The sequence below is a fragment of the Festucalex cinctus genome, chromosome 20 (assembly GCF_051991245.1).
Source record: "Festucalex cinctus isolate MCC-2025b chromosome 20, RoL_Fcin_1.0, whole genome shotgun sequence".
NCBI lineage: Eukaryota > Metazoa > Chordata > Actinopteri > Syngnathiformes > Syngnathidae > Festucalex > Festucalex cinctus.
In genome coordinates, this window is record NC_135430.1 from 8016475 (window position 1) to 8041595 (window position 25121).

Below are 25121 nucleotides of genomic sequence, written 5' to 3' on the forward strand. Positions count from 1 at the left end.
GAATCACTGATTATGTACAAAGAAGGCAGTCAGTCGAGGTCAGTACCTGATGGCGCTGTTGGAGGTGTCGGGGTCGTGCGCCGACACCCTCCCGATGGACGTGCCAACCCGGGCGTCCTCGGAGACGGACATCCTGCTGAGCGGCGCGGCGAAGACGGGCACCTCGTCCACGTCCTCCACCGTCACCTTGAGCGAGGTGGTGTCGCTGAACGGGCCCAAGTTGAGGAAGTTGGAGTCGATGTTCCTGTTGGTGGCCTCCACCCGCAGAGAGAAGCTGCTCTTGCTTTCAAAGTCCAGAGGCTGACAAAAGGGGGCATTGGAACGAAGGATTTAGTACTACAAAGTTAGCGCAAAGACTTTTCTTGATGGATTGTCATCATCATCTATAGCGAGGGCGATATTTATCGAGCGGCGCGTACGCAAACGGGCCTGGAAGATGTTGTCATTTTCGCTTTGGCGTTATTGAGCCGCTCATTGCGCTGTTTAATAAAGCGCGCCACGACATCGATTTGACACTTTCATCGGCCCCGTCCGTGTAATTGCCTTGCAACGACAAATCAGACAAAAAAAGATCCAATTGGTCCGCATGTCACCGCTCGCCGCCGTCCGAATGTCACGTCGGCCTGGAGACAATTTAAGAGGCTTTGGAATTTAGCCGAGGTCGACCAAAACAGACGATTAGGGCCCGTTTCCTGTTTTTCGTTTTTGTTTTATTTTTTTTAATGGAGGCGGTAAATATCTAAAGCATCGGTTGCCATGGTGGCACAGTGTTATTTACACAATTAAGTCTGTTTGGAACTGACCACTTTTGGACCGAAACAACCAACCAGCTGCAGAAGCTTTTAAAATGAAACATTTGCAAATGAGTGAGCATTCAGTGATGACAGACAAACAAACGTTCACTTATCAAGACTCTTGGAATATTTCTTGCATAATTATGTCCGGACATTGGTTAGTCAAAATGTGTTTATTCATTTTGTAATGTATTTTTAATTCATTAACTCAGTATACATTATTTTTGTTTGGACAGTTTTGCACAGGAATTATTTTTGAATAAATGAAACCTTTAAATAAATGTTTATTCAGGGGAAAAAAAAAAAGTATGATTGTATCTGTTTCCGTTTTGCAGCATTTATCATTACAATATAGCAACGTTTCATCATTATTCACAAATATAGTTAAAACAGTGGGGAAAAGAGCTTGTTGTAACACAGCCCTGGTTGATCTCTTATACTCTGCTGCCACCTGCTGGTCGTTTTTTGTAATAACCACCATTGCTTTAAGCCACCTCTTCAGGTCACAGGCTGCATCAAAGCATTCTGTATGCTCTTGCATTTAAAAAAAAAAAAAAAAAAAAAAAAAAAAAAAGATAAAAACAAATATACATTTTTGGGACCATGGCAATATTTGAAATAGAACGTTCTTATACGTTTTTGGGAGCAAATGAATCAATAGCATTAAAGGGATACTTCACTTATATAGCCCATTATAGCAATAAAAAGTTAACATTTTGTCTGTAATTAATTTGTAATTACTTTCATTATTTTTCATGTACAATTAGTACCTTTAAAAACACATTTTGCAACTTGCTGTCGACAGAAAATGACATCACAAGGGCTCAGGTAACCAATCACAGCTCACCTGTTTTCTAGGTTTGGTCATGCGACAGTCACAAGCTGAGCTGTGATTGGTTACCTGAGCCCTTGTGATGTCATTTTCAGTCGTCAGCAAGTTGCAAAATGTATTTTTAAAGGTACTAATTGTACATGAAAAATAATGAAAATATAAAATTTATTATAGGCAAAATATTCATGTTTGACTGCCAAAAAATGGCTAAATAAATGAAGTATCCCTCTAAATAATTGATTTCATTTTAATTTATTGTAACTAACAGAACACAAAACACATTTGTCAAACAATTTGGGTGATTAATTATAATGACATTTATAAATTACAAAATTACAAAATGACAACATCTGTGCTGCAGGGAATTTGGTGCGCTCAGTAGTCAACTTTCTGGATGTTGTGAGGTTATGTCGTGTGATTTATTTATTTATTTTTTATTTTTTTGCAATCCTCCCTTCATACTGATTACATCCAGCAAAAAAAGAAAGTGGTCGGACAAATTTGTTATGGTGTTCCACAGGGTTCAATTCTGAGCCCTCTACTGTTTTCATCGTATCTGCTGCCCCTGGGCAGTATCGTATCTTAAGAAAACAGTTGTTTTAAATTGTTCTATAAATGTAGAGTCGAGTAGAGTGATGGAAACTACTAGCTAGCTAGCAAAAGTAAACAACCACAGAATACATGAAAACAACACTCTGAATTTGTATGGGAACAATGTGGTGAACTGCATTACAAAGCAGATTGTGTACCACTTTGGAGGGTCCACTATACTGTATGATGCTGAATGTATTGTTTTGTGCTGTCAGGTCTCCTGGGGGTTTGCTTTTATTATTTTGTTGACTTTTATTTACCTTTAAAAGGAGGAGGACTCCTTCCTGCGTGTTCTCGTCAGTGGTGATGTTGAAGACGCCGGGCCCGTCGCCGTCCATGATCCTGTAGTCCATCTCGGCGTTGGGGCCTACGTCGGCGTCGGCTGCCTTGATCCGAGCCACCACCGACCGCACGGGAAGCGACTCCAGGACGGTGTACTGGTTGACCTCTGGCAAGAAAGGACAGACGCAAGGCAGGACAGGAAGTTAGCTCATTAGGCTACCAGGGGTGGTGAGGCAGAAACTCTGATTTTTTTCTGGGAATCAGCGCCCGACCAAATTTATTCACCGGAAGGAAAAGATGCTTTAGACTTAAGCCGAGGCCGATAAACAGAGTAATTGGGGCCATTTGTTTATTTATGTAGGCGGTAAATATTAAAAGCATCTTGGTTGCCGTGGTGACAAGATGTTATTTACACAATCGTCTGTGTGTGGAGTCACAATTCTGAACCAAAACCGCTAATCAGCTGCTTAGAAGCTTTTGGGGAAAAAAAAAAAAAAAAAAAAGAACACATTTCCACATGAATGAGCGTTCAGTGATACGCTACAAAAACCTGTCCCTTTCATAAATCTAAGCACCTGAGCTCAAAGGTTTTGCTAGTCTCATCTACAGACGAGCTATTACAGCAGGTAATGTTTTCTTTTTTGATACAAAGCTTTGAAACGCGCTCTAATGGTTCCCAATAAATTCATCAATTTGTCATTACAGTCAATATGTTGGCTGTACTGCTGCTGTATAAACACTGCAGCAGAAAATTTATATATATATATATATATATATATATATATATATATATATATATATATATATATAAAAGGGGTGTGAAATGCCTAGTACCTGGCGATTCAATTCGTATTATTATTCATAGGTCACGATTCGATTCGATGCTGATTAATACCGATATGAATCTACCAGTATAAGTCAATTATTGTGATTTTTTTTACCCAATTCTTCCATGCTAAGTAAGATGTTTTGTTGAATATTTCCATTAAAAAAATTAAGTTTAAATATCAATTCAGCCGCATTCAGCCGATTCGAGAATTGCGCTCTGTAATATCGTGATATATTGCCGAATCGATTTTTAACACCCCTAATATATATATATATATATATATATATATATATATATATATATATATATATATATATATATATATATATATATATATATATATATATATATATATATATATATATACACACACACACACACACACACAAACCCACACACACACACACACACACGCACACCTACACACACACACACACACACACACACACACACACACACACAACAGAGTCCGTATTGTTGCCCGTAGGCCAGATCTTATTTTGAAATGAATGACTTGGTCAGAACCAACAAATAGCCCAAAATGGGTCACAATACTGCCAACGGGTTAAAGTTAAATATCACAGATATCAGATCAATTTCATCGTTTCAAAAGTCAAACGAAAGATGTAATTGCAAATTTCTTGATTTTATTAACAGTACAGGCCAGCATTTTAGGATCCGTAACTACGCTGCAGGTACAAACTGCGTGGTTGAACTCGTTGGTCCGTAAATGGAAGTTCAACTCCATTGTGTCCTTTTGGTCCAGTCGGATCCAAGCATCCACTTGACAAGATTCTATTAGTCGGCGGCTCTCCATTGTGTTTCCCCGAGCTTTTGTCCGACCCTCCCGGATTTAAAGTAGTCTCGCAAGAATAAAGAAGAGAATCATATTCATAATCATAATCTCCCCCCAATCGGCGTGACAGAGCTCATTACGAGACCTTTCTGTGTTCCTGACAGTATGCCCCTCCGACGGCCTTCTAAATGCTAATCTGCCCCACATTGTTTGCTGCCATGTAATCTGTATAATGGCTTTTTAATTTGCCGTGGAATAGTGGCTCTGTATAAGGCGAGCGGGCGGGGGGAAAAAAAAATTCCAATTTGCGCCTCCACCTTTTCCACCTTTCCTCCACCAACCAGTGTGTCCAGGTTCCTTCTGAGGACCACTACCAGTCTCTAATGCTCCTTAATGAAGTGTGAGCCCTGACCAAGCAAGGAAAGTTTGAAAAAATAAAAAATAATTAACCCGACGACACCAGTTTCATTGACAATATGAACGCATGTAAAAGTCTTAAAGACTGATTTTCCAAACGGAACAAGTTCTTTGGCCGAATTCCAATCGTAAATTCCTCATAGTTTGGAAAACGTCTAAGGAATTCATCAAAAGGAGCCCCAAACGGAGGCAGCTATCCCAGATGGAAAATTGTCTGATGTAGATAGACCATAGCCTGAATTTCCTGTCACTCTGTTTACTCTTCTTCTGATGAATGAATTTCCTTTGTTGTGCCCAAAAAGTCAAAATTGCTTTGCTAGAGAGTGTATCCTCAGGAAAATTGATGTATTTTAATCTTCCGGAACACAACTCAACCCAAAACTTACTCAGGCGTTTCACACTTTTTCCAAACTGCATGAAAAAATCTCAAGGTCAAGATCAGGAAAGTGGCCATTTTAGTTTGAATTTCTGAGGCGAGTCCCAGTTAAGAACTTTTGGCCTATCTATTGCGAGCCCAACCCGGCGAGGTCTCCGACAGTAAAACCGAAGAACTTCCTCGAGAGTTTATCACCTCGGAGAGACAGCCGGGTCCGGGATTTAAGCCTCATTGATAAGTTGTTGTGCAAACTTTAGCGTCTCCGTGCGCCGTCTCTTCCCGGGAGGCAGCAAATTGATTGGCTGGCGTGCGGCAGTCCGAGAGCGTCGAGCCACAGGGCGGCGGGGCTGTTGGTGGTAAACTGATTGCTGGCGCGTTGGATTATCACAAGATGCCCCAGACGTCTTTGAATCCTGAAGCTGAGCCAGGAAGCCATTAGCACGCCAGGAAATATAAACCCACAACAACAAAAACGACAAAAAAAAAAAAAAAAAATGGAATCGGATTGATCCCAGTTATCCGACGCCAAAGCTTCAAAGCTTTCCGGGGTTGTGATGAGGATTGAAGCGGGGAGGTTGCACACCTTGCGTTTTAATTTGCTGCTAGTTGAAGGCAGGAACAAAGTGAGGTAGTTAGCGGTTAGCAGATCAGCAGAGTGAAGTGGTGCCGTGTGATGCTGCAAGATTTGGTAGCGTACCAAAAGAAATACTGGGCCGCTATCTCTGATACTGAAAATAATATTTTTAAAATGTTTATCTTATTTTTTTCTCTTCATTGAAGTCTTCAATATAAAAAGTGCGTCAATACCTTAAACTTTGCGTACTTTTGCAGACGAGGCAATAACTGAACCTCCAATTGGTAACAAAAGCAATGTGTCGTTTGTTTGTCAATATTAACAAAAACAAGATAAAACAAATGAGTTCTAGCCGGGTTGGATTACCTAAAATACTTATAAATGCAAAAGTGAAGCATTGTACCAACTAGACAAAACAAAGAAACCAGGTAGTGAAAGTGCAAATTAACAAATTAGCAAACTAAGCTAAGCTAAGCTAAGACAAGACAAGCTAAGCTAGCACACAGATGAATAAACTAATTAACATACAAATACATGATAACTAAGTTACGAATAAAAGAAAAACAACTATAATTAGCCAGCTAACTTACAAACTAATGAAACTAACTAGTGAACTAATTTGTTCACAGACAAACGAAACAACTAACAGACTAACCAACAAACTGAAGAGCTAGCAAACTAACAGAAACACGATTTAACAAAAAAGATTAACGTAATGTACAAACAAACTCATATTTAGGACTGAGATTACAAACATTTAATTTATCAAAAATGTGATTCATTCTTTGGTACCTATTCGAGCCTTCCACCAAGTTATGTGGTAATTGTTTTTTTTTTTTTCTTGCTGCGATGCGCTTAGCGAAGGTTGTTTTTTATTTTACAGGCCCCTTCACTGATTGTTATACAATCTTGATCCCCAAAAGAATCCTATTTGTGTATCTACAAGCATAGTTAATCCCTTGCTGAGTTTAAAATGGACGGATGCCAACAACAAGAAGGAGAGCAAAAAAAAAAAAAAACGAAAGAAATGTGTGCATCAATAAATCAGACCATATTCTGTTTAAGGCCAAAAGTAGACCCGGTGAGGCAAATGTACTTAAAAGTATCGGAAACAAAAGGTAGCAATTATGTAAAGTGGCACTTTTAAGTGTCAAAAAGAGCTTTTTGCGTCAACGTCTCGCCACTCAGCTTATCTCGAGTGCACTTCATCACTTTATTTATTGCACATTATTTCAATCAACATAAAATTTAAAGGGGAAAAAACAGCTTAGAGGGTCTCTTTCGTGACACTTTTTTTGGCTTTTATCCATAGAGAAATGCATGCTATATTGCTACCATAAATCAATAACTGTCTTATATTGACGGCTAAATGCTCCAAATCGTTGCCTATGATGCAAGTATCCATGGATGGATGGTTGGATGGATGGATGGATTCCAGTCTTCAGGAGTTTTTTGACCGACTTTATTATGGGCGGAGATGTAACTTACTGTGAGGGAAGCGAGGCGGGTTGTCGTTGACGTCGGTGAGCGTGACGGTGACGGACGTGGTGCCCGAGAGGCCGCCCATCTGGCCCACCATGTCTTTGGCCTGGATGACCAGCACGTACTGGTCCCGGGTCTCGCGGTCCATGTTGGGCAAAGCCGTTCTGATCACACCTGAAAGGGACACCAAACAACTTTTCATTACCGTGGCCACAAAAATTCGGTTTTATTATATAAATAAAGATGACTTGACTTGGCTTAAGTACTTGTACCTAAGTACAAATTGTGAGTACTTTTTCTTGAACTTCCCAGCTTTTTCTTGTACTTTTTTCCACAGTAACAAAATCAGATGTTGCAAAAGTACTCATAATTTGTACTTAAGTACTTCTACTCAAGTACTTAAAAATAACTACAATCAATTGTTCCTTGAGCTCGTTTCCCCAGGCGCAAACAGAGGTGGCAAAAGTACTCAAAACTTGTACTCCACTATTTCTACTAGTATTGTTCCGATACCGATTTTGGTATCGGCAGAGGCCCCGATACTGCATTAAAACAGTGGTGTCGGTATCGGTGAGTACTTAAAAGTAACATGCCGATACCATTATTTCCAACATTAATATAGGACTTTGGATGCAGCATCTTATGTCTTGCTGGTGCACGACATTCACTGATGTGTGACATGTTCAGTGCATGCCGATCTAAGAAATCCTATTGGCCCTTGAATGCTCTGAACCAATGGCAGGACAGCTTTTTTATGTTGAGAAAAAAAAACCTTAGGTATCGTATGCTATCGGCATCGGCCGATACTGCAAAGCTGGGTATCGGAATCGGTATCGGGGGCCAAAAAACAGTATCAGAACAACACTAATTTCTACTCAAGTACTTTGAAATAGGTACAAATTGTGAGCACTTATTCCTTGAATACTTGTCCCCAGGTAGTGACAAAATCGGAGGTTGCAAAAGTGCTCGTGATTTGTACTTAAGTACTTCTACTCAAGTACTTGCAAATAACTACAAATTGCAATCAATTGTTTTTTGATTACTTTTTTCCCAGTCACAAGTAGATGTGGCAAAAGTACAAACAATTTTGGGAGTACTTTTGAGGTGGCAAAATATTCACAATACGTTAACTTAAGTAGAGATTGTGAGTACTTTTTTCATCCTCTGCTTTTAATAGGACGTAAGGTCTGAGATGAAATGTGAAACGTGAACATGCGGGCAGAGTGACCATATGAGAAGTGACATTTTCGTTGCCGGGCCAAACATTCACGTTCTGCCATTGCCATCAAGTGACAAATTGTCAACATGTGTATCAGATAACCGGCATGTAACTGTCTGGCCGCCACACTAAAAGGACCTCCTGCATCATTTTTGATGAACGCCTCATTTTCTGCAATCTAAACGTTATCTCCACAATATTTCCCGATAAATTAAGCGCCGGGCGTTTGAAAATGCAGAGAAAGTGTGCTAATCCTTCAAAAGCAATCACTGTTGCTTTCAAAGTTAATGACTTGCCGTTCGTTCATTAAACGACACTTATTAAAGATTCCCGCGGAATGCGGGGGGAGATTACTTTGTCATTTCTCAGACGCTCGGCGGTTTGATGGAGCAGATCAAAAGGCGCATTTCTCGTAATCTTCAAGAGACGCGACGTGCAATGCAAAGCCAGGAGAAAATGCTGCTCGTTGAACATAGTTGTGTGGAATACCCAATTAACGGTGTTGTTTTTAAGACACGCAATTAGCAGCGCCGCTAATGAAATTAAAGAATCCATCGTTGATTAAATAGCTATTGCAAACATGGCACATGTGGCAGATGACAACAAAATCATCAGAATGGATGTGATGAAAACAATGCAGAATGACCAGAAACTGCAGTTCCACTAAGGTCTCTGCTACGATTGAATATTAGCAAGCTAGCTAGCAACAAGCTAGTGATTGTTTTTCCTTTGTTGTTTTCCTTGTTGTTTGTCATGTGACTGAGTATTTAGTTTCAATGCTACTCATTTTTTACACGAACCGAAGTTACAAATAAGCTAATGTCATTTAAAACTCTGCCTGAGTAGCTGATAATGGTTAACAATCTGAACATTCGGCCCAAATCACCGACAAGTTTTCGATTAATAAATTATTTGTTGGGGGTGGGGGGCGGGGGTTTCTTCAAACGCACGTATCCTGGTGAAAATTAAAATTTTGTATTTCACAACCAATTTAACTGATCCAAATGAAATTTGTCACATAAAAAAAGTCTCATGGATCCATGGCTGAAATGCAACAGGAAGTCTGCCATTTTGGTTTGAAGCAGACATTTTGGGGGCATTCCAGGGCTTTATATAGGGGGAAAAAAATATCCCCAGAAAGCAGTTTGACCAGTTGCCACAAAACTGGGTAGACATTTTTACCTTCTTCAAGGAACCATGGCTGAAACTGAACAGGAAGTCGGCCATTTTGCCAATTTGGCAGAATTCTACAGCTTGTCCTTTTGCTTAAAGGAGCCCCGATAGCAGAAGGCCTAGCTAATCTGCAGAGTTTTATTTATCCCTTCCTGTGTTGCTGTGTTGAAGGTGCTCTTACACGTCTGTGGCAGCTCTGAAGGTTCAAATGTCACATCAAAAGGTCTCAGTATGGAAAAACAACAACAAGAAGGAACAAACATTTGGCAGCCTTAAGAGAGAACATCTGTGGAAGTGGAGAAGCTTAACAATGCTCCAAAAGTGACCCCAAAACATGGAAAAGTTCCCTAATGGCCAAACTTGTGACACGATATTCGGGTGCCCTCAACGTTGTGGCCTTTGTACTCATTAGGTCGCCTTCGACTCGCAGGCTGTGGAATGTTCACAGCGAACCTTAGTGGAATCTTTTGTTGTCAAGCATCTGCCTGACTGGTGGGGGTGTACAAAGTCCCTGCATTGCAGTGGCTGTCAACACTTCATGAATTAAAACTACATCCATAAAAGAAACACAGTGTGCCTTGCGTGTGTGTGTGATGCCCTCAAAGTAGAGGAAGAAGCCTAATATTATGGCAAGTGTATATTTTTCATGTTTGTAGCCGCGGCTAATGAGGCCGCCGTGACAAGGACGAGAGCGCCGAGCCAAACTGCCGACGTTTCAGCAGAGTTCCTCTGCTTATTTCTATTTTTTTCTTGAATAAACATTCTTGCATCACTTCAAAGAGTGGCGTGAATATTTGCAAAGAAAGCACATTAATTTGATAAAACATATGTTTGTTCGAGGAGCCATCAGGGACGTAATGAAGGATTGCCTCCAACACACAACTGAAATTCTCTCACACTCACAAAACACGATTGAAATCCTCCCATAGGGAGAAGATTTCAGGGAGAGTGTGTGAGAGTAATTGAGTAGTGTGCATGAGAGCATTTCGGTGATGTGTAGGAAAGCATTTCATGATGTGTCTTTTAGTAGTGTGTATGAAAGCATTTCAGTAGCTTGTGTGAGTGTCAGTAGTGTGTGACAACATGAGAACTTTTCACTAGTGTGTGTGAGAGTGTTTCAGTATTGAGTGTATGAGAGCATCTCAGTCAAGTGTAAGAGGGAATTTCAATAATGTGTGAGAATGTTTCAATAGTTTCTATGAAAGCTTTTCAGAAGTGTGTGTGGATGGGGAAAAAAATCAGTTGTGTGAGTGTGAGAGAGAGAGTGTTTCAGTAGTGTGTGTGTGAGATCATCTCAGACTGTCAAGTGTAGGAGAGAATTTCAATAATGTGTGAGAATGTTTCAATAGTGTCTATGAAAGCTTTTCAGAAGTGTGTGCGAATGGATGGGGGGAAATCAGTTGTTTTGGTGTGAGAGTATTTCCTTTGTTGAATGTGAGTGAAAATTTTTTTGTTATGTGTGTGAGAGCATCTCAGTCAGTATTGTGAATGAGAGTTTTTTATCCGGTAGTTTATATGAGGGCGGGGGGGGGGGGGGGGGGGGGGGGATGTCAGAAGCATATGTGAGAGTGTTTCAGTAGTATATGTACAAAAAAAATTCAGTAGTGTATGTGAGAGGATTACATTAGTGCGCGTGGGAGCATTTCAGTTGTGCGTTTAAGAGCATTAATTTAAGGGCAAAATATTTCTTTGCACTTTTTACGAACACATCTCAGTAGTCTGCATGAGAGTGTTTAATTAGCGGTAGCGGCCACTTTATTAGGAACACCAAACAAACTGACGGGCTTCCTTGAAAGTTAAGTTTCCTTCAGTGATATGAAATTTGGTGGACGTGCCTATGATAAAAACATGCACAAAAAACTCTCAAGGACCCCATCTCCAAACTGAACAGGAAGTCGGCCGTTTTGGTTTGAAACCGCCGTTTTCAGGGCTCGTTCCTACCTGGGAACTCACGCAAATGAGCCCCGAGTTGAAACAGGTGTAGCAGACAGATGGGCAGAAATTTCTAACGCCTTTCTTTTTTTTTTATGACACCATATAATGAGTGTGTCAAAGTTTTATGATCATTGCGAGGATTTGCCATTGGAAACGGGGGGGTTGCGACTAGCCTGTTCAGATACTTTCTCATTTTCTTCCTTTGTTTTGCTTTAATTCCAAACATCAACATGAAGCCCACTACAACAATAAAGAATATTGTTAAATTAAAACCTCTCTGACAGTGTCATCAATCAGATCTACTTTTTTTTTTTTTTTTTTTTTTTTTAAATAAGCGTCTTGTATGGGGTGTTCTGAGGTGTACCTAATGAAGTGGCCCGTGAGGGTTGTGGGGGGAAAAAATTTCTCGGCGTAGCTTCTTAACTCTCTTTCTGGAGGACAATCGCTTGCTTTATTAACTTGTCAAGCTTGCGCGAGCACACGCACGCACACATACGCGCACACACGTTTTAATGTGCACCCAGACACTGCGTTTGGGCCGGCGCCAAACATTCCGGGCTTCCTCGCCGGCCGACCGCCACTGATTAAAGCTTGGCTCTCTTTCCACCCAGGAAGAAGCTGATTGGCTATCATGATAGCGCGGCGCGTTATACGAGTGCTAATGCCTTGACTTCTTCTGCTGTTCTCCGTTTAAAATAAAATAAAAAATAAAAAAAGGAAGGATGGGACTGTAAGTTGTAAGTTGGGGCGTCCTGCCTGGAGTTGTTACAAGACTTTTATGGCTTTCCAGAAGTTACTTTATGAGTGTTTTAGTTACTGAGGGGAATGTTGGGATGTGTTGACCTAATCTTCATGGAGTTAACTTGGAACAAAGTTGGCACGACATGTCTGCTGGAAACTTCCAAACCAGCCTGCAGAGTCAAAATTGGTCTTTTTAAAAAAAAAAAGAAAAAAAAAAGAAATAACTATTTAATGTTGGAATTGCCAGACCAGTGGAAATAAATTGTGCCCATTTATGTTTGTAAGAAAAGATAATTTGGCAAGAAAATGTCAGACTAATTAGCCCATGTCCTCATACACCAAAAGTTGCACATGCGTACCAGCGAATCCCAATTAGGATCACATTTAAAAATAAAAAATAAAAAATTGCAAATCAGATTTTTGATCACAACAGGGTTGGCTTGGACATGTTGTGTTCATTGATCCTTCGTGGTGTATTATTATTGTCCATAATTACCAGAGAAATCTCAACCTCAAGTTTTCACCTTTGTTATTTTTTTCTGCTCAAGACTTCTGATCTTCCTATGATTTGTTGCCTGAGTAAACTCTTCATTTCTCATGAAAATGTCAGACTAATTAGTGTTGAGTTAAATGTTTGTACCGGCTAATTACAACTAACATAGCATTTTTTTTATTTTTATTTTTTAATTGGGAAATTGTTGCATTTAACTCATTCACTCCCAGCCATTTTCACAGAAGCAATTTCCTTCACTGTTTTACTGGATTTTGACTGATTTTGTGTTCTATTGCGATAAAATTATGGAACCTACCAAAAGAAATATTAAAGTCTCTTCTTTCATCAAGAAAAATAGTCTATTTGTATTTGTTTCCGTTTTGCAAGAATTAGCATTAGAACGTAGCAAAGTTTCATCATTATTCACAAATCTATTTAGAATTGTAAGTAATTGAGCTTTTATTTTCAACGTGGTGCTGTTTGATCTCCTTTACGCTGCTGCCACCTGCTGGCCGTTTGTGTAATAACTACCATTACTTCAACCGTTCTTTGCAGTTGAGAGGGTGCATCAAAGCCTCAGGTATGCTCTAGCATTAAAAAAACAAAACAAAACGTATAAATACGTCTTTGGGCCACTTAAACGTATAAAATAGAACGTATTTATACGTTCTTGGGAGTAAATGAGTTAATTACGTTCTAGAGTTCTCGAGTTCAGTTATATCTTGTTTGCCTGTCCCCGTGGCTGATTACCTGGCCCTCTGCTTTTGACCACAATTTCTGCATTAGTGCGTTTATTCGCCTGTCCCTATGGCTGAATTGCATGATGGCAACAATCAATTGTGAGCATCCCTGACCTGCCACCTGTGGGTCAAGCTGGGTCCTGTCGGTAATCGCGCCGGTGACACATTTTTCATACGGATTAGTCCATTCTTTACTCATAGCAGGCAGTGGATCATTGCCAAGATTTAACGGCCAGTGATTGCTTGGCGTAACGAGACCGGGAAGCAATCTTGTCCACGTGGGAGATAACAGATATGTTTTATATCCCAGGCTTAAGCCCCCCGTACAAGCACGGGGGGGGGGGGGGGAGGTGACTACAGCGATTTGGTAAACCGGAGACTATGGAACGTCAATAGAAATGTGACATATAAAGATGTTTAGTCATAGACGAGAAATTAACCAAAAGGTTAGCCCAGGCTGGATGACAAAAAGGTCACGGACAAGGCCCGGAATTTCAGTCTTTGTTGGATCATTTCTTCAGCTATGCTGAATCCAGTATGAATTTTGGTTTGTTACTTTCTTTCTTGCTTTTGGACTCGTCCTGGGTGTACCCCGCCTCTCGTCTGGGATCGACTCAAGTGCACCCAACACCTCAACGAAGACAAGCACGAGACCAAGTTGATGGATGGTTACATGAGAGCATTCATCAAATTAGCCTGTTCCTGCGCGAGTTGTGGGAAATCTTATCTGTGTTGTCAGAGCAAATAGAAGCCCGATCACACAATGGCTGCCAAATTGGCACATCACAGACGGAGCTCGAGATTTAATACCACTAAGTCGATTTCTTCTCCTTTTCCAGCCACTTATTGAGAAAACAGTTTTGCTCTGACTACGTTTTTGTTTTGCAACACAGCCGGGCAGGAAAAAGGAAGTCTCAGGTGTCTGTTACACCACTTTCCCATTCCGGGTAAATAGAAATGAGTCGTGGGTGTTAAACTTGGCTTACGATAACCCTTTCACACAGCCGCGTCTGATGCCAAGAAATTCATTGTAAGTACTTTTCTGAATCTGGGGAATTTACATGTATAGTAAACTTCAACTTCTCATTGGGAGTTTAATAAAAAGGTTGAGATAAATGTATTTCCGGTCTTGAGATTCTCCATCTGTCTTTTGGCTATTCCATTTCACACGTCGACTGCCATGCTGCCTCTGCTATGCCCAATTTTGTTGTCGTACCTTTCAACACAACAGGGCAGAAAAAAAAAAGAAAAAAAAAAAGAAAAAAAAAAAGTCTTGGCTGTTAAATTTCAAAACCCGTTTCTATCCTACCACCACCGTCCAACCGTGTTTCACCTTGGAAGCTGAGATAGTCGCGGTTCAACTTTAACCCTCTAATTCCATGTTGGTGCCTTTCACACAGACCAATACAGGAATAAACTGACTTTGACGAGCAGTAAAAAAGTGACTAAAGATGCTCATGTGATCCCAACTTCTCAGACTCACTCGGGTGCATGTTTTCATGGTATCGGGTATGCTGTCATGTAGCAGCCAGTAATTAACTTCCTTTTTTTTGGCAGCGGCCATTTCTGCAGTAAACCTTGCCACTTTTAACTCATTAAAACCCCAAAATGTGTAAATACGTTTTTTAATACTTTGTCCTTCACTCCCTAAAACGTATTTAACGTATTTATATGGGTTTTTGTTTTTTGTTTATATATATGTGTATATATAGATATATATATATATATGTGTATATATATATATATATATATATTAGGGGTGTGAATTGCCTAGTACCTGACGATTCGATTCGTATCACGATTCACAGGTCACGATTCGATTCGATACCGATTAATCCCGATACGAATTTATAAGTCGATTGTTGCGATTTTTTTTCATTCATATTTAGAAAATACTAATCAGTAAGCTTGTAGAGTGTAAGATTTATATGAAAAGGTATTATTTATTTATCTGAAATTTCAGTTTTATAGAGGTTGTAATCTGTTTCATGTTTGAACAGCATTAAAATAAAATATTAAGGCTTAATGTTCCGTTCATATAACATTCTTCCATGCTCACGGTGTGAATCCTAACCCGAAGTCAGACGTTTTGTTGAATATTTTTCCATTAAAAATGGAAGTTTAAAAATTGATTCACACACACACACAAAAAAAAAAAAGGCAATGATGATAAGACGTTGAATCGGTAAGACTACCGAATGAACAATTCTGAGCTCTTAAAAAAAAAAAAAAAAAAAAAAAAAAAAATGATTTTTTTTAATTGAATCGATTCGAGAATCGCGCGGTGTAGTATCGCGATATATCGCCGAATCGATTTTTTTAACACCCCTAATATATATATATATATATATATATATATATATATATATATATATATATATATATATGTGTGTGTGTGTATATATATATATATATATATATATATATATATATATATATATATATATATATATATATATATATATATTTTTTTTTTTATGTACAGAAGGTTTTGATGCAGCTTCTGACATGAAGAGGTGGCTTAAAGCAATAGTAGTTATTACAAAAAATTGCTAATTGCAGATACAAATATAATTTTTTTCCTGATGAAACAAGAGACTCTAATCGTTCATTTGGTTCGTTCCATTCTTTTCATAGCACGAGAAAACAATATTCTGTGGGCCAAGCAAAACCAGTCAAAATCCAGTAAAACAGCTGGGTGCGAAGGGGGTTGCTTGAGTGAAAATGGCTGCAAGTGAATGAGTTAACGAGCAGTGAAAAAGTGACTTAAGATGCTCATGTGATCCCAATTCCTCAGACTTACTCGGGGGCATGTTTTCATGGTAATGTGTATGTAGCAGCCAGTAATTAATTTGCTGTTTTTTTGGCAGCGGCCATTTCTGCAGCAAACGTCGCCACTTTTAAACACCTTGTCAATAGCAGGTGTCGCCACACCGAGGGGGTGGGCCTCCGAGTGTTTGCCGGATGAACTCGAGTTACTAATTAGTCCCATTTGCAGAACACGCCGGAGTCGTCGGCAGCGGGTGACTTAGACAAAGTGCTCCCAACTGCAATGCTGCTCCCGCAATGGGGTGGCCGGGGGCTAATGGTCAGGAGGTCTCGGCGGGAGGGGGGTGGGGAGGGGGGGTATGGGATGAGGAGGCTGCGAAGCTGCCCGCTGAGTCGCATCCCCGGATCACTTTCCTCCAACAACTCTGCTTTTTTTTTTTTTTTTTATCCCAAATTGAATCTACAAGGTGCCCTTGGGAAGCGCTACGTAATCCTGAATAGCTGCAGCCGTTTCCGAGAGATGCATAATGCGGTCCAAATACATACGTCGACACGCCGTAAGCGCTTCACGTCTGTAATTTATATTGATCGATTGCTCGTGGTTTAGTTTGAAGGTGAAACGGGCGGAAAGGTGTTCAGGACCAGCACTTAATTGATAGCCGCCTCAAGGGGGTTTGGGCTGCGCGCGGCCTCGACGGCACCGCGGGTCCTTCAGCCGTAATTATCCGCACATATTAAGACCCTTCAAGATGCACGTATGCAAAGTCAGGAATAACAAGCGCGGAATCCGGTTAACGTGAAACACCGGGTGCCTTAATTGCATTCCGAAGGGTATTTAAAGCGGCGACACGACTCGCCTTGCAAAAAGGAAAACGTGCCCACGTGCCGGTGACAGGTGATGCGGCCGACGAGACGGCTTTGTCTGCTCTCAGCGGAGAATCTAATTAAAAGCCGGCAGCTCAAACAAAAGAAAAGGCCACGTCCAATCCCGACTGGCCGCCCTCTCGCAGCCCGTGTGAAAATGTCAAAAAGGAGATGTCTGCCCGCCGTGATCGTCTTGTGATTGAGATGTTAGCGCACGGCCTTTTTTTTTTTTTGTCTGCATGTGTGTGTGTGTTGGGGCGGCTGCGCGCAGGACTCCCGCTGTGGCGGCCGCTCCAAATGGAGAACATTATGGCCCGAGGCATCTCGTAAATCTCGCAGCCTCCTGCTGTTGGCTAATATAGCGGCTTGCCGTGCAATTATTTCCCTCTGATGACAAACAACAAACCAAAACATGTGCGAGTGTGACTAACACATCCTGTCAGGAGTCCATTGATGGAGAGTTGAGTGAAAACTCCACAGCGACATTGACAAAATTGTTGCTACGCTTCCCTTAAAGAAAGAAAAACCCACTGGAACGACTGTTTTGTTTTGTTTTTTTTATCCTGGCAAGACTTCACTCTGGAATTCCTCGATTGTGTCGCGATTTGATTTCACCGTCGAATCAGGGCAGCCTGTACCTGACTAATAGAGCAGCTTGCTGTGCAATTCTTTCACTCTGATGACAAAACCAAAACACGGGCAAGTGTGACTAACTGCTTTTGTCAGGTTTTCATTGATGGAGAGTTATTTTGAAATGGCTTGGTCAGAACCATCAGAAAGCCCAAAACGGGTCACAATAAGTGGAAGTCAACCTTTAACATTTCTTGACAATACGTTATACGTGACCTCACTAGTCTAAACATGAACTTCTGATTTATTTTACATTTCTGGAGTTATGAAGCAAAATCCAGCCATTTTTATTCATCTTAGGGGGTGGCCATTTTGCCACTTGCTGTCGACTGAAGATGACATCAGTGTTGCTCAGATAACCAATCAGAGCTCACCGGTTTTCTGAAGCTTCGCTGTGATTGGTTGAATTCACATTGGTTGTAGATTGTAGCGGCAGATACAAACATACAAACAACAGAGGCCCCAGAACTGAACCTTGTGGAACACCATACTTGACGTTATACATGTGAATTGCAGCCAATGATGGCCAAGTGGGGCATATCATCACAAATTATTTGAGTCGGGTGGATGTCTTGACTTCCGTCGAACCCCTGAGACTGACTCAAACCCTCCTGGGGTTTGATTGAACCCAGGTTAAGAAACTCCTTTAAAGGGAAGTCAACCCCCTCCCCAAAAAATTTTTGACACTAAAATGTTCTATGCAGCCCCACTAGTCTAGATATGGAATTCCGGTTAGTATTACATTTGTGGAATATGAGTTATGAAGCAAAATCCAGCCGGTTTTATCCATCTCAGGGGGCGGCCATTTTGCCACTTGCTGTCGAATGAAGCTGACATCACAGTTGCTCAGGGCTCAGGCAACAACCAATCATAGCTCACCTGTTTTCTGAAGTTGCACTGTTATTGGTTATTACCGGAGACCTGAGCTACTGTGACGTCATCTTCAGTTGACAGCAAATGGCAAAATGTCCGCCCCCTGAGATGGATAAAAATGGCTAATATTAACCAGAAAACCATATTTAATAATAATTATTCAATTGAAACCCAGGAGTTTGGTGAGTCAGTGTTAGGTGTTCGGACACCCACCTGACTCAAATGATTTGTGATGATATGCCCCACTTGGCCATCATTGGCTGCAATTCGCATGTGTAACGTCAACGTATGGTGTTCCACAGGGTTCAATTCTAAGGCCTCTGTTGTTTTCATTGTATCTGCTGCTACAATCGACAACCAATGTGAAATTCAATGGAAAATCCTTTTACTGTGAGATGGTGAAGTCTCAAAGGTGATACAGAGTCTTGACATGGAACCAGTGCCAGAGAGTTTTTTGGACCCCCTTGTTGAAACATGCGTGGCAATTCTGCCAAGCAGCAGGTGTTTACGTTGTGTTTTTGTTCTTTGGGTAACAACGTGCTCTTCCACAATATGCTGTGGAAGCACGCGGACTCTTTTGTATCTGGGCGTCATGCGGCCCGTTAACGCTGCTGAATGGCTCCAGCCGTGCCTGAATGTCACCTGGCTGGAGACGCCTCTGCCCTGGCTTTTGTGTTACGGGGATCTATTTGGTGTAAAAAAAAAAAAAAGGGCCGCCCGAGGGGCCTCGCAAATCCCATCCTGTCCTCTTCATCTTTAAGAGCTCATCATCTTCATCAGTGTCGGTCTTCATGGCAAGGCTGCCCGCCGAGCCACAGGCCTCCTGTGAAGTCGCAACTTTTATTTCCTCCTTCTGAGACAAATGTCAAGTATCCGGGTTTAGCGGGCGGGGAGGGAGTTGGGGGGGGCTGGTGGTGCGCTCGCCACCTGTCTGCCGCCAGTGGCGCGGCGACAGCCAGATAAATGCGCGGCAACAACGCGGCTGGTTAGCACCGGGGGCGGCTAGTCAGAGCGCGGCGCGAGGCCGTGTGCCGCAGTAGGGATTTTAATCATCTCCTCTCCCCGGGAATGACACCGGCGCCGCACGGGGTAACAAAGATAGAGAGCGGCGGGGAGGCGGGGGGGTGGTATGGCACCCGGCAGACAAACAACAGCCTCGCCAAACGTCTCCGAGTGGATTAGCGGCGTCGCTTGGTGACAACTATGCGAGCTTCCGGGCCAGGAGGGAAAGAAATGTTGCTTCTTTTATTATTTTTATTTTTAGGATTCATGGCATCATTAAATCCAGACAGTAACTGCAACACGGCAAAATCATATTAAATTCATGCAGAGGTGGCAATGCGACCCATGTTCAGACACTGTCTACTCCTTTACTTTTAAGTACATAGTAAATTTTGTAGAGTAATACATTTTACTCTAAACAGAGTCTATTTGGTAAGACTCTAAACAGAGTAAAATTTACACTTGAAAGAGAGTAAAATATTCAAGGTAAGTTTTACTCAAAGTGTTTTTACGGTTTATGAGAAAATTTGCCTTTCCCATGACAAAAACCCTAGTAATGTTTTTTCACTCAGAAATTCTAATTAAATTGTACAAGGAATTTTTTGAGTACATTTAAGTAGTTTATTTAAAAAAATAAAAAGTTACACAAGGGTTGAGGAACGAACTCACAACCTTCATCTCTTTCCACCTGAGCTAAGCCACTCCTACCTGTCTGCTAGTGTCCAAAAGGAGACAAAAAAACAAAACAAAAAAAGACTCTTTAGAGGTATGAAGATTGCAGCTGACGAGTGATATACTAACACACAGTAGGAGCAGCATGGCTCAGGGAGTAAATTGTGCTGTCTCCCAACCTGAAGGTCCTCAACCCTTGAATGACTTAAATAAACTAGTACAATTTTGTCCAAATCTCTCCTTGCAAAATTGACTTAGAATTTCTGAGTGAAAAAAATCTTTAACATTTTATTCATGGGACAGGCAAATTTTCTCGTACACAGTAAAAATGTTTGTTTTTTTTGTGTAAAATTTACTCTGAATATTTTACTCTCTTATAAGTGTAAATTTGACTCTGTTTAGTGGGACCAAATGACTCTGTTTAGAGTAAAATTTACCATGTAACAGTAACATTAAACATACACCTAGTAAAGATGATTTTACAAAACTATTTGTCAATTTTCATACAATACCCATTTTGATAGCTAAGAGTAGATTTGTGCAACCAAGTAGCATTCAAGAAGTATTTTTTATTTGATATGAAGTACATAAAATCCCTCTGTGGTGATTAGGGACAAGGGAATGAGCAAACAATTCCAAATGCAGTCGCTGCAGGAAACGTTCACTCATTTCCTACTCCCTAATCACCACAACAGGATTTTTATAAACATATACAGATACCTGTGTAGATACTGAATACAAGTGTATGCATGTGTGAGGCAGCTTTAGTGAGGGCATTCATTTGTCTCACTGCGGGCTGCACCCTGAGTCTTAGTCGCTTTGGCCCGTTCATCCATCGCAGGTGTTATTACAATCCAGCCATTATCCGGCTCCAGCTTCGCCTCTCCTTGAGTCAAGTCGGCGCCCGGGAAAAGTTTGGCGCTCGTTTGAGTTGTTGAGCTTGGCATTACGGCTGTCTCGCGGCATTGAGGGCTTGATGGAGCCTTTCGATGCAACCCGGTAAACAAGGTTCACAGGTGTGCGGCAAGCGGTTCTGCTCCTTAATTGGCTAGCGAGATTCACACGCGCACGACGGATGGATGGAGCGAATGTTTCCACGGATTCTCATTTCATAACTTAAAGGAGTGAAACAGACTCTGCGACAATATCCCACTGTGTATTATTTCTAAAAATGACAAGTTCAGGCCATTTATTGCTCTATTGACCAACATTATGCCGCTACAAACTGAAAAGTGGACAGCTCATTCCAATCTCGCTCGACAAATTTCATTTTGGACGACTGAAACGACGTTAATTCACAATGACGGCGAAAGAAATTTAATGGAATTGTTTCTTTTCCAGTGGAACGCTGTGATTTATAACCATTTTTGTCTCAAGAAGGCCTCCATCCCGCAATTCTGGATTGGTTTGTCCTTCCTCCTTTGATCCTGGCTTGAGCTAAATGGAGGATTCTTTGTGTAACGCTAAAATATACCTAAAGGTTCAATATACCCTGTTTGAAGGAGTATGAGGAGTTATTTTTTCTGTCAGTAGGGTACAGATACAGTGTGAATCTCTTCAGAGCTTGAGCTTGATCAACCGCAAGACAAGCTCCGAAAATGGCAACGGGTGGAGGTGGCCAAGTGAATTTTCACATTGTTGACAATCAAAACAAGATGAGGATTTTCCCTTAAAAGGAAGCTCACTCTGTAAACAAGTTCTCACTCAAGCAAGATCAAGACTTCCTTGCTCAATCAAAATTTTGTCGCTCTCTCTCTCTTGGTTCACATTAGTTGATTTTACCATATATTCATTCTACTACATATCCCCCCTTTGGGGGCTCAATGACCCCTACACCAACTAAATGTTCCATGTCCTATCCTGTTTTTTTTTTCCAAGTCTGTTGTCTCAAATGATTGCGGTTCAACTCATGACAGACATGGCCACCAAAATCCATGTGGCTGAGCGAAATTGGCTTCAGAGGCTGAAATTCAAAACCTTTTGGGGTTTTATGATGAGTCATCAAACTTTTCCACCATCCTTCTCCACCTAAACGCTGCAACATTGTTAGTGTGACAATTTAGCCTTTCCGTCTGCCTCATATACATACTTGCAATTTGGTAGTGATACGGACAAAAAGTTGTTTTTCAAAATGGCCGCACATTTTTGGGGATGACTTTTTAACTTTTTTTTTATTTGTCTGTGAGTCACAATCTTCCACAAATTTATCTGGCTTAGTTCAATTAAGTTTGGTGGCCGTATTTTTAAAACTGGTACGATCATTTGCGAATCCCCGGAAAATTAAGCTCAAATGCCCATTTCAAACCAAAAGGAGAAAATGACACACTTCATGTGAATTTCTGGTCATAGCTTCTTGAGACATGACAAACAAAATTGAAACAGGCTCCAGATGCTGAATATAAGAAAAAAAAAAAAAAAAAAATCAAGGTCAGAAAATCTTTTACTTTCTAGTTTCAGTTCCAATGCCAGCCATGTGATTGACATGCAGCCTCAACGACACGACCGGTTTCAAGTTGGATCCACCTACTCTGGCAGGCGCACAAATCGCGTACTTGGCAAACACGCACCTGTCTTGGGCTCCACGGAGAAGTAAGGCTGCCCGTGCACGATGCTGTACACCACCCTGGCGCTGTTCCCGTACGTGGGGTCGTCAGCGTCCGTGGCCGCCACTTGCACCACCATGGTTCCTGCGGGGGCGGACAGGCCTTCATTAGTTACCACGGCAACCGCCAGAAACGCGGCTAATTGTGGAAACGTCGGCGGCGGCGGGCACGCGTGACCGATTGCACTTGAAAGCGGAGTAATATTGGAGGAAGAGAAACTTGCGAGGCGGTAAATAATGTCATTAGGTGTAATGCTGTCATTACTTGTCGGCGCTGCTGTTTAGCTTGCTAATGACTTGTTATTTTCAAATGTAATGAAAAATAAGCTTTTCTGACACAACATGCGCTAAAACGCCCACCGCTGCCACGTTTGTTTACAAGCTCAAGTGTAATTCCTTTCGGCTTCAACTTTCTATTCCCCTTGTTTCCATTTTCAGTCCCATTTGCAGCCGCGTTTTGGAGCCAAAAATGTGCAAACCAGATGGAGAGTGTGACCCATCTGTCCATGTTAACGAGGACTTAAGCCTTGTTTGTCCAGGATGTTCCGCCACGTTTACACTTCGCCGCTCACGCTTATTACAATTCTGATTGCGATGGTGAACTCCACTTGCCCATTTCGCTACAACAAACAAACCGTATTCTCAAATTAAGGTTTCAAGCCTGCGTTAGGACTTCGGGTTGGCATTACCAATTACGGTTTTAAGACAGGCTTGGGGTTTAGAATGATGGCCAGGCTTCTGAATTAGGGTTTCAAGGCAGGGTTAACGTTTCACAGTAGGTTTTCAAACATCCAGTTTCTTAACCGCTTGCTCCTCACAAGAGTCACGAGGGTGCTGGAGCCTATCCCAGCTGGCTTCGGGCAGTAGGCGGGGTACACCCTGAACTGGTTGCCAGCCAATCGCAGGGTTTTCAAACAATGCTTATGATTTCAAATTAGGGTTTCAAAAGAGGATCAAGTTTCTAAATTTGTGTCTCAAGTCTAGTTAAGGGTTTTAAACGAGAGGTAGAGTTTCAAATATGAGGCAAGATTGGGGTTTCACAGTTGGCTTTTCAAGTATGATTTTAAGTAATATTTCAATTGGTGGCTTTAAACTGTGGTTAGAATTTCAGGCCAGGGTTAGGGTTTCAAATAAAGGTTAGGTTTCAAAGAAGGGTTTGATACTCCGGGTAAGGTTTTCAACGTAGGGTTTGGAGCCTGGTTTTGGATTTTAAACAAAGGTTGCACATTATAGTGCAACAAAAAAAAAAAAAGAGAGAAGTCAGCTAATCAAGAAAAAAAGTTTTATGTCATCAAGTGGCTGAATTCAACAAATAAGCGTGTGCAGCAACATTTGTATGTGTGCTATCACATTCGAATAACGTGCATGGAATAACCTTGAAAAGCATCAAAGAGGGAGAAAAAAATCCCGCCTACCGAATATTTCACTTTGATGACGCGCACATTTCTATTGTAGCAAATGACAGAAAAGTGCCGCCTTTTGGGAAGCGGCGCTGCTCGTAAAAAACACGCAGCCTGTTTTACAGGCTTTTACAGAATGAAGTGATCATGGAAATTGAAGATTAGAGTTGGCCGCGCGCCTCGTAAAAAAAAAAAAAGCAGAATTAACGGGCGTCGCCCCCCGCGCGCTCCACGCCGTCTACCTGAGTGGCCAGCAGGAGTTATCGCCACGCCGGCTGTAGAAGGACGCCCGGATTATATCATCGCCTCTTAGTCATGACAGCTTCCATTACGGACAAGGTCAAAGGAGCAGCGCGTCAAAGACAAGTCCAGCCGGCTGCAAATCTTCAGCCTTGTGCCGTATTTAAAACACCCGTGTGCCGCCATTCTCATATCACTTCAGGATTTGCAGCGGGAAGGAGGGGGTGCGGGGATAAGTTGTACGTTATCTGAACTTTGGTGGTCAGCAAAAAAATAAATAAATTATTGAGTTCTGGTGAGATTTGAAATTAGGATTTCAAAGTAGGGTTTTGAGCCTGGGTTAAGGTTTCAAACAATAGGGCTTTGAGCCTGGCTGAGAGTTTCAAATTAGGGTTTCAAGCCAATACAGTATTAGGGTTTTAATGTTAACGTTCAAACTGGGGTTTCATGGGTTAAAGGATAGGGGTTCAAGACTGGGCTTAAGGTTTCAAGTCAAGGTTAGGGTTTCAAACAATGTTTAGAGGTTCAAATTGGGCTTTAAAAACAGGATTAGGATTTGAAAGTGGGGTTTCCTTCTTGAGTTGGGATTTTCAAAATGGGTTCTTAAACTACAGTTAGGTTCTCAAATTAGGGTACCCTGCCTGGGTTAAGGGTTCAAGTTGGAAAAATTAGGGTTTCAAGCCAGCGATATGATTCAAATATAGGTTACAGTTCAAATTTGGGATTTCAACACTGGGTTAGGGTTGTAAATTCCGGGTTCAAGCAAGGATTAGGGTTTCAAGTTAGGCTTAGTTT

The 25121-nt window shown here is 41.3% G+C and overlaps 1 protein-coding gene across 2 annotated transcripts in view; it reads right to left on the reverse strand.

The window, feature by feature from the left end:
* Positions 1-25121, reverse strand: part of LOC144009368 (cadherin-7-like) — a 185605-nt gene that overhangs the window by 37339 nt on the left and 123145 nt on the right. For both annotated transcript variants that reach the window (XM_077509080.1, XM_077509081.1), the window contains 4 exons: positions 22652-22771; positions 6980-7147; positions 2478-2665; positions 47-300 (listed from right to left, as the gene is read on the reverse strand). In XM_077509080.1, the coding sequence (XP_077365206.1) occupies positions 47-300; positions 2478-2665; positions 6980-7147; positions 22652-22771 (730 nt within the window). The remainder of the gene's footprint in view (positions 1-46; positions 301-2477; positions 2666-6979; positions 7148-22651; positions 22772-25121) is intronic.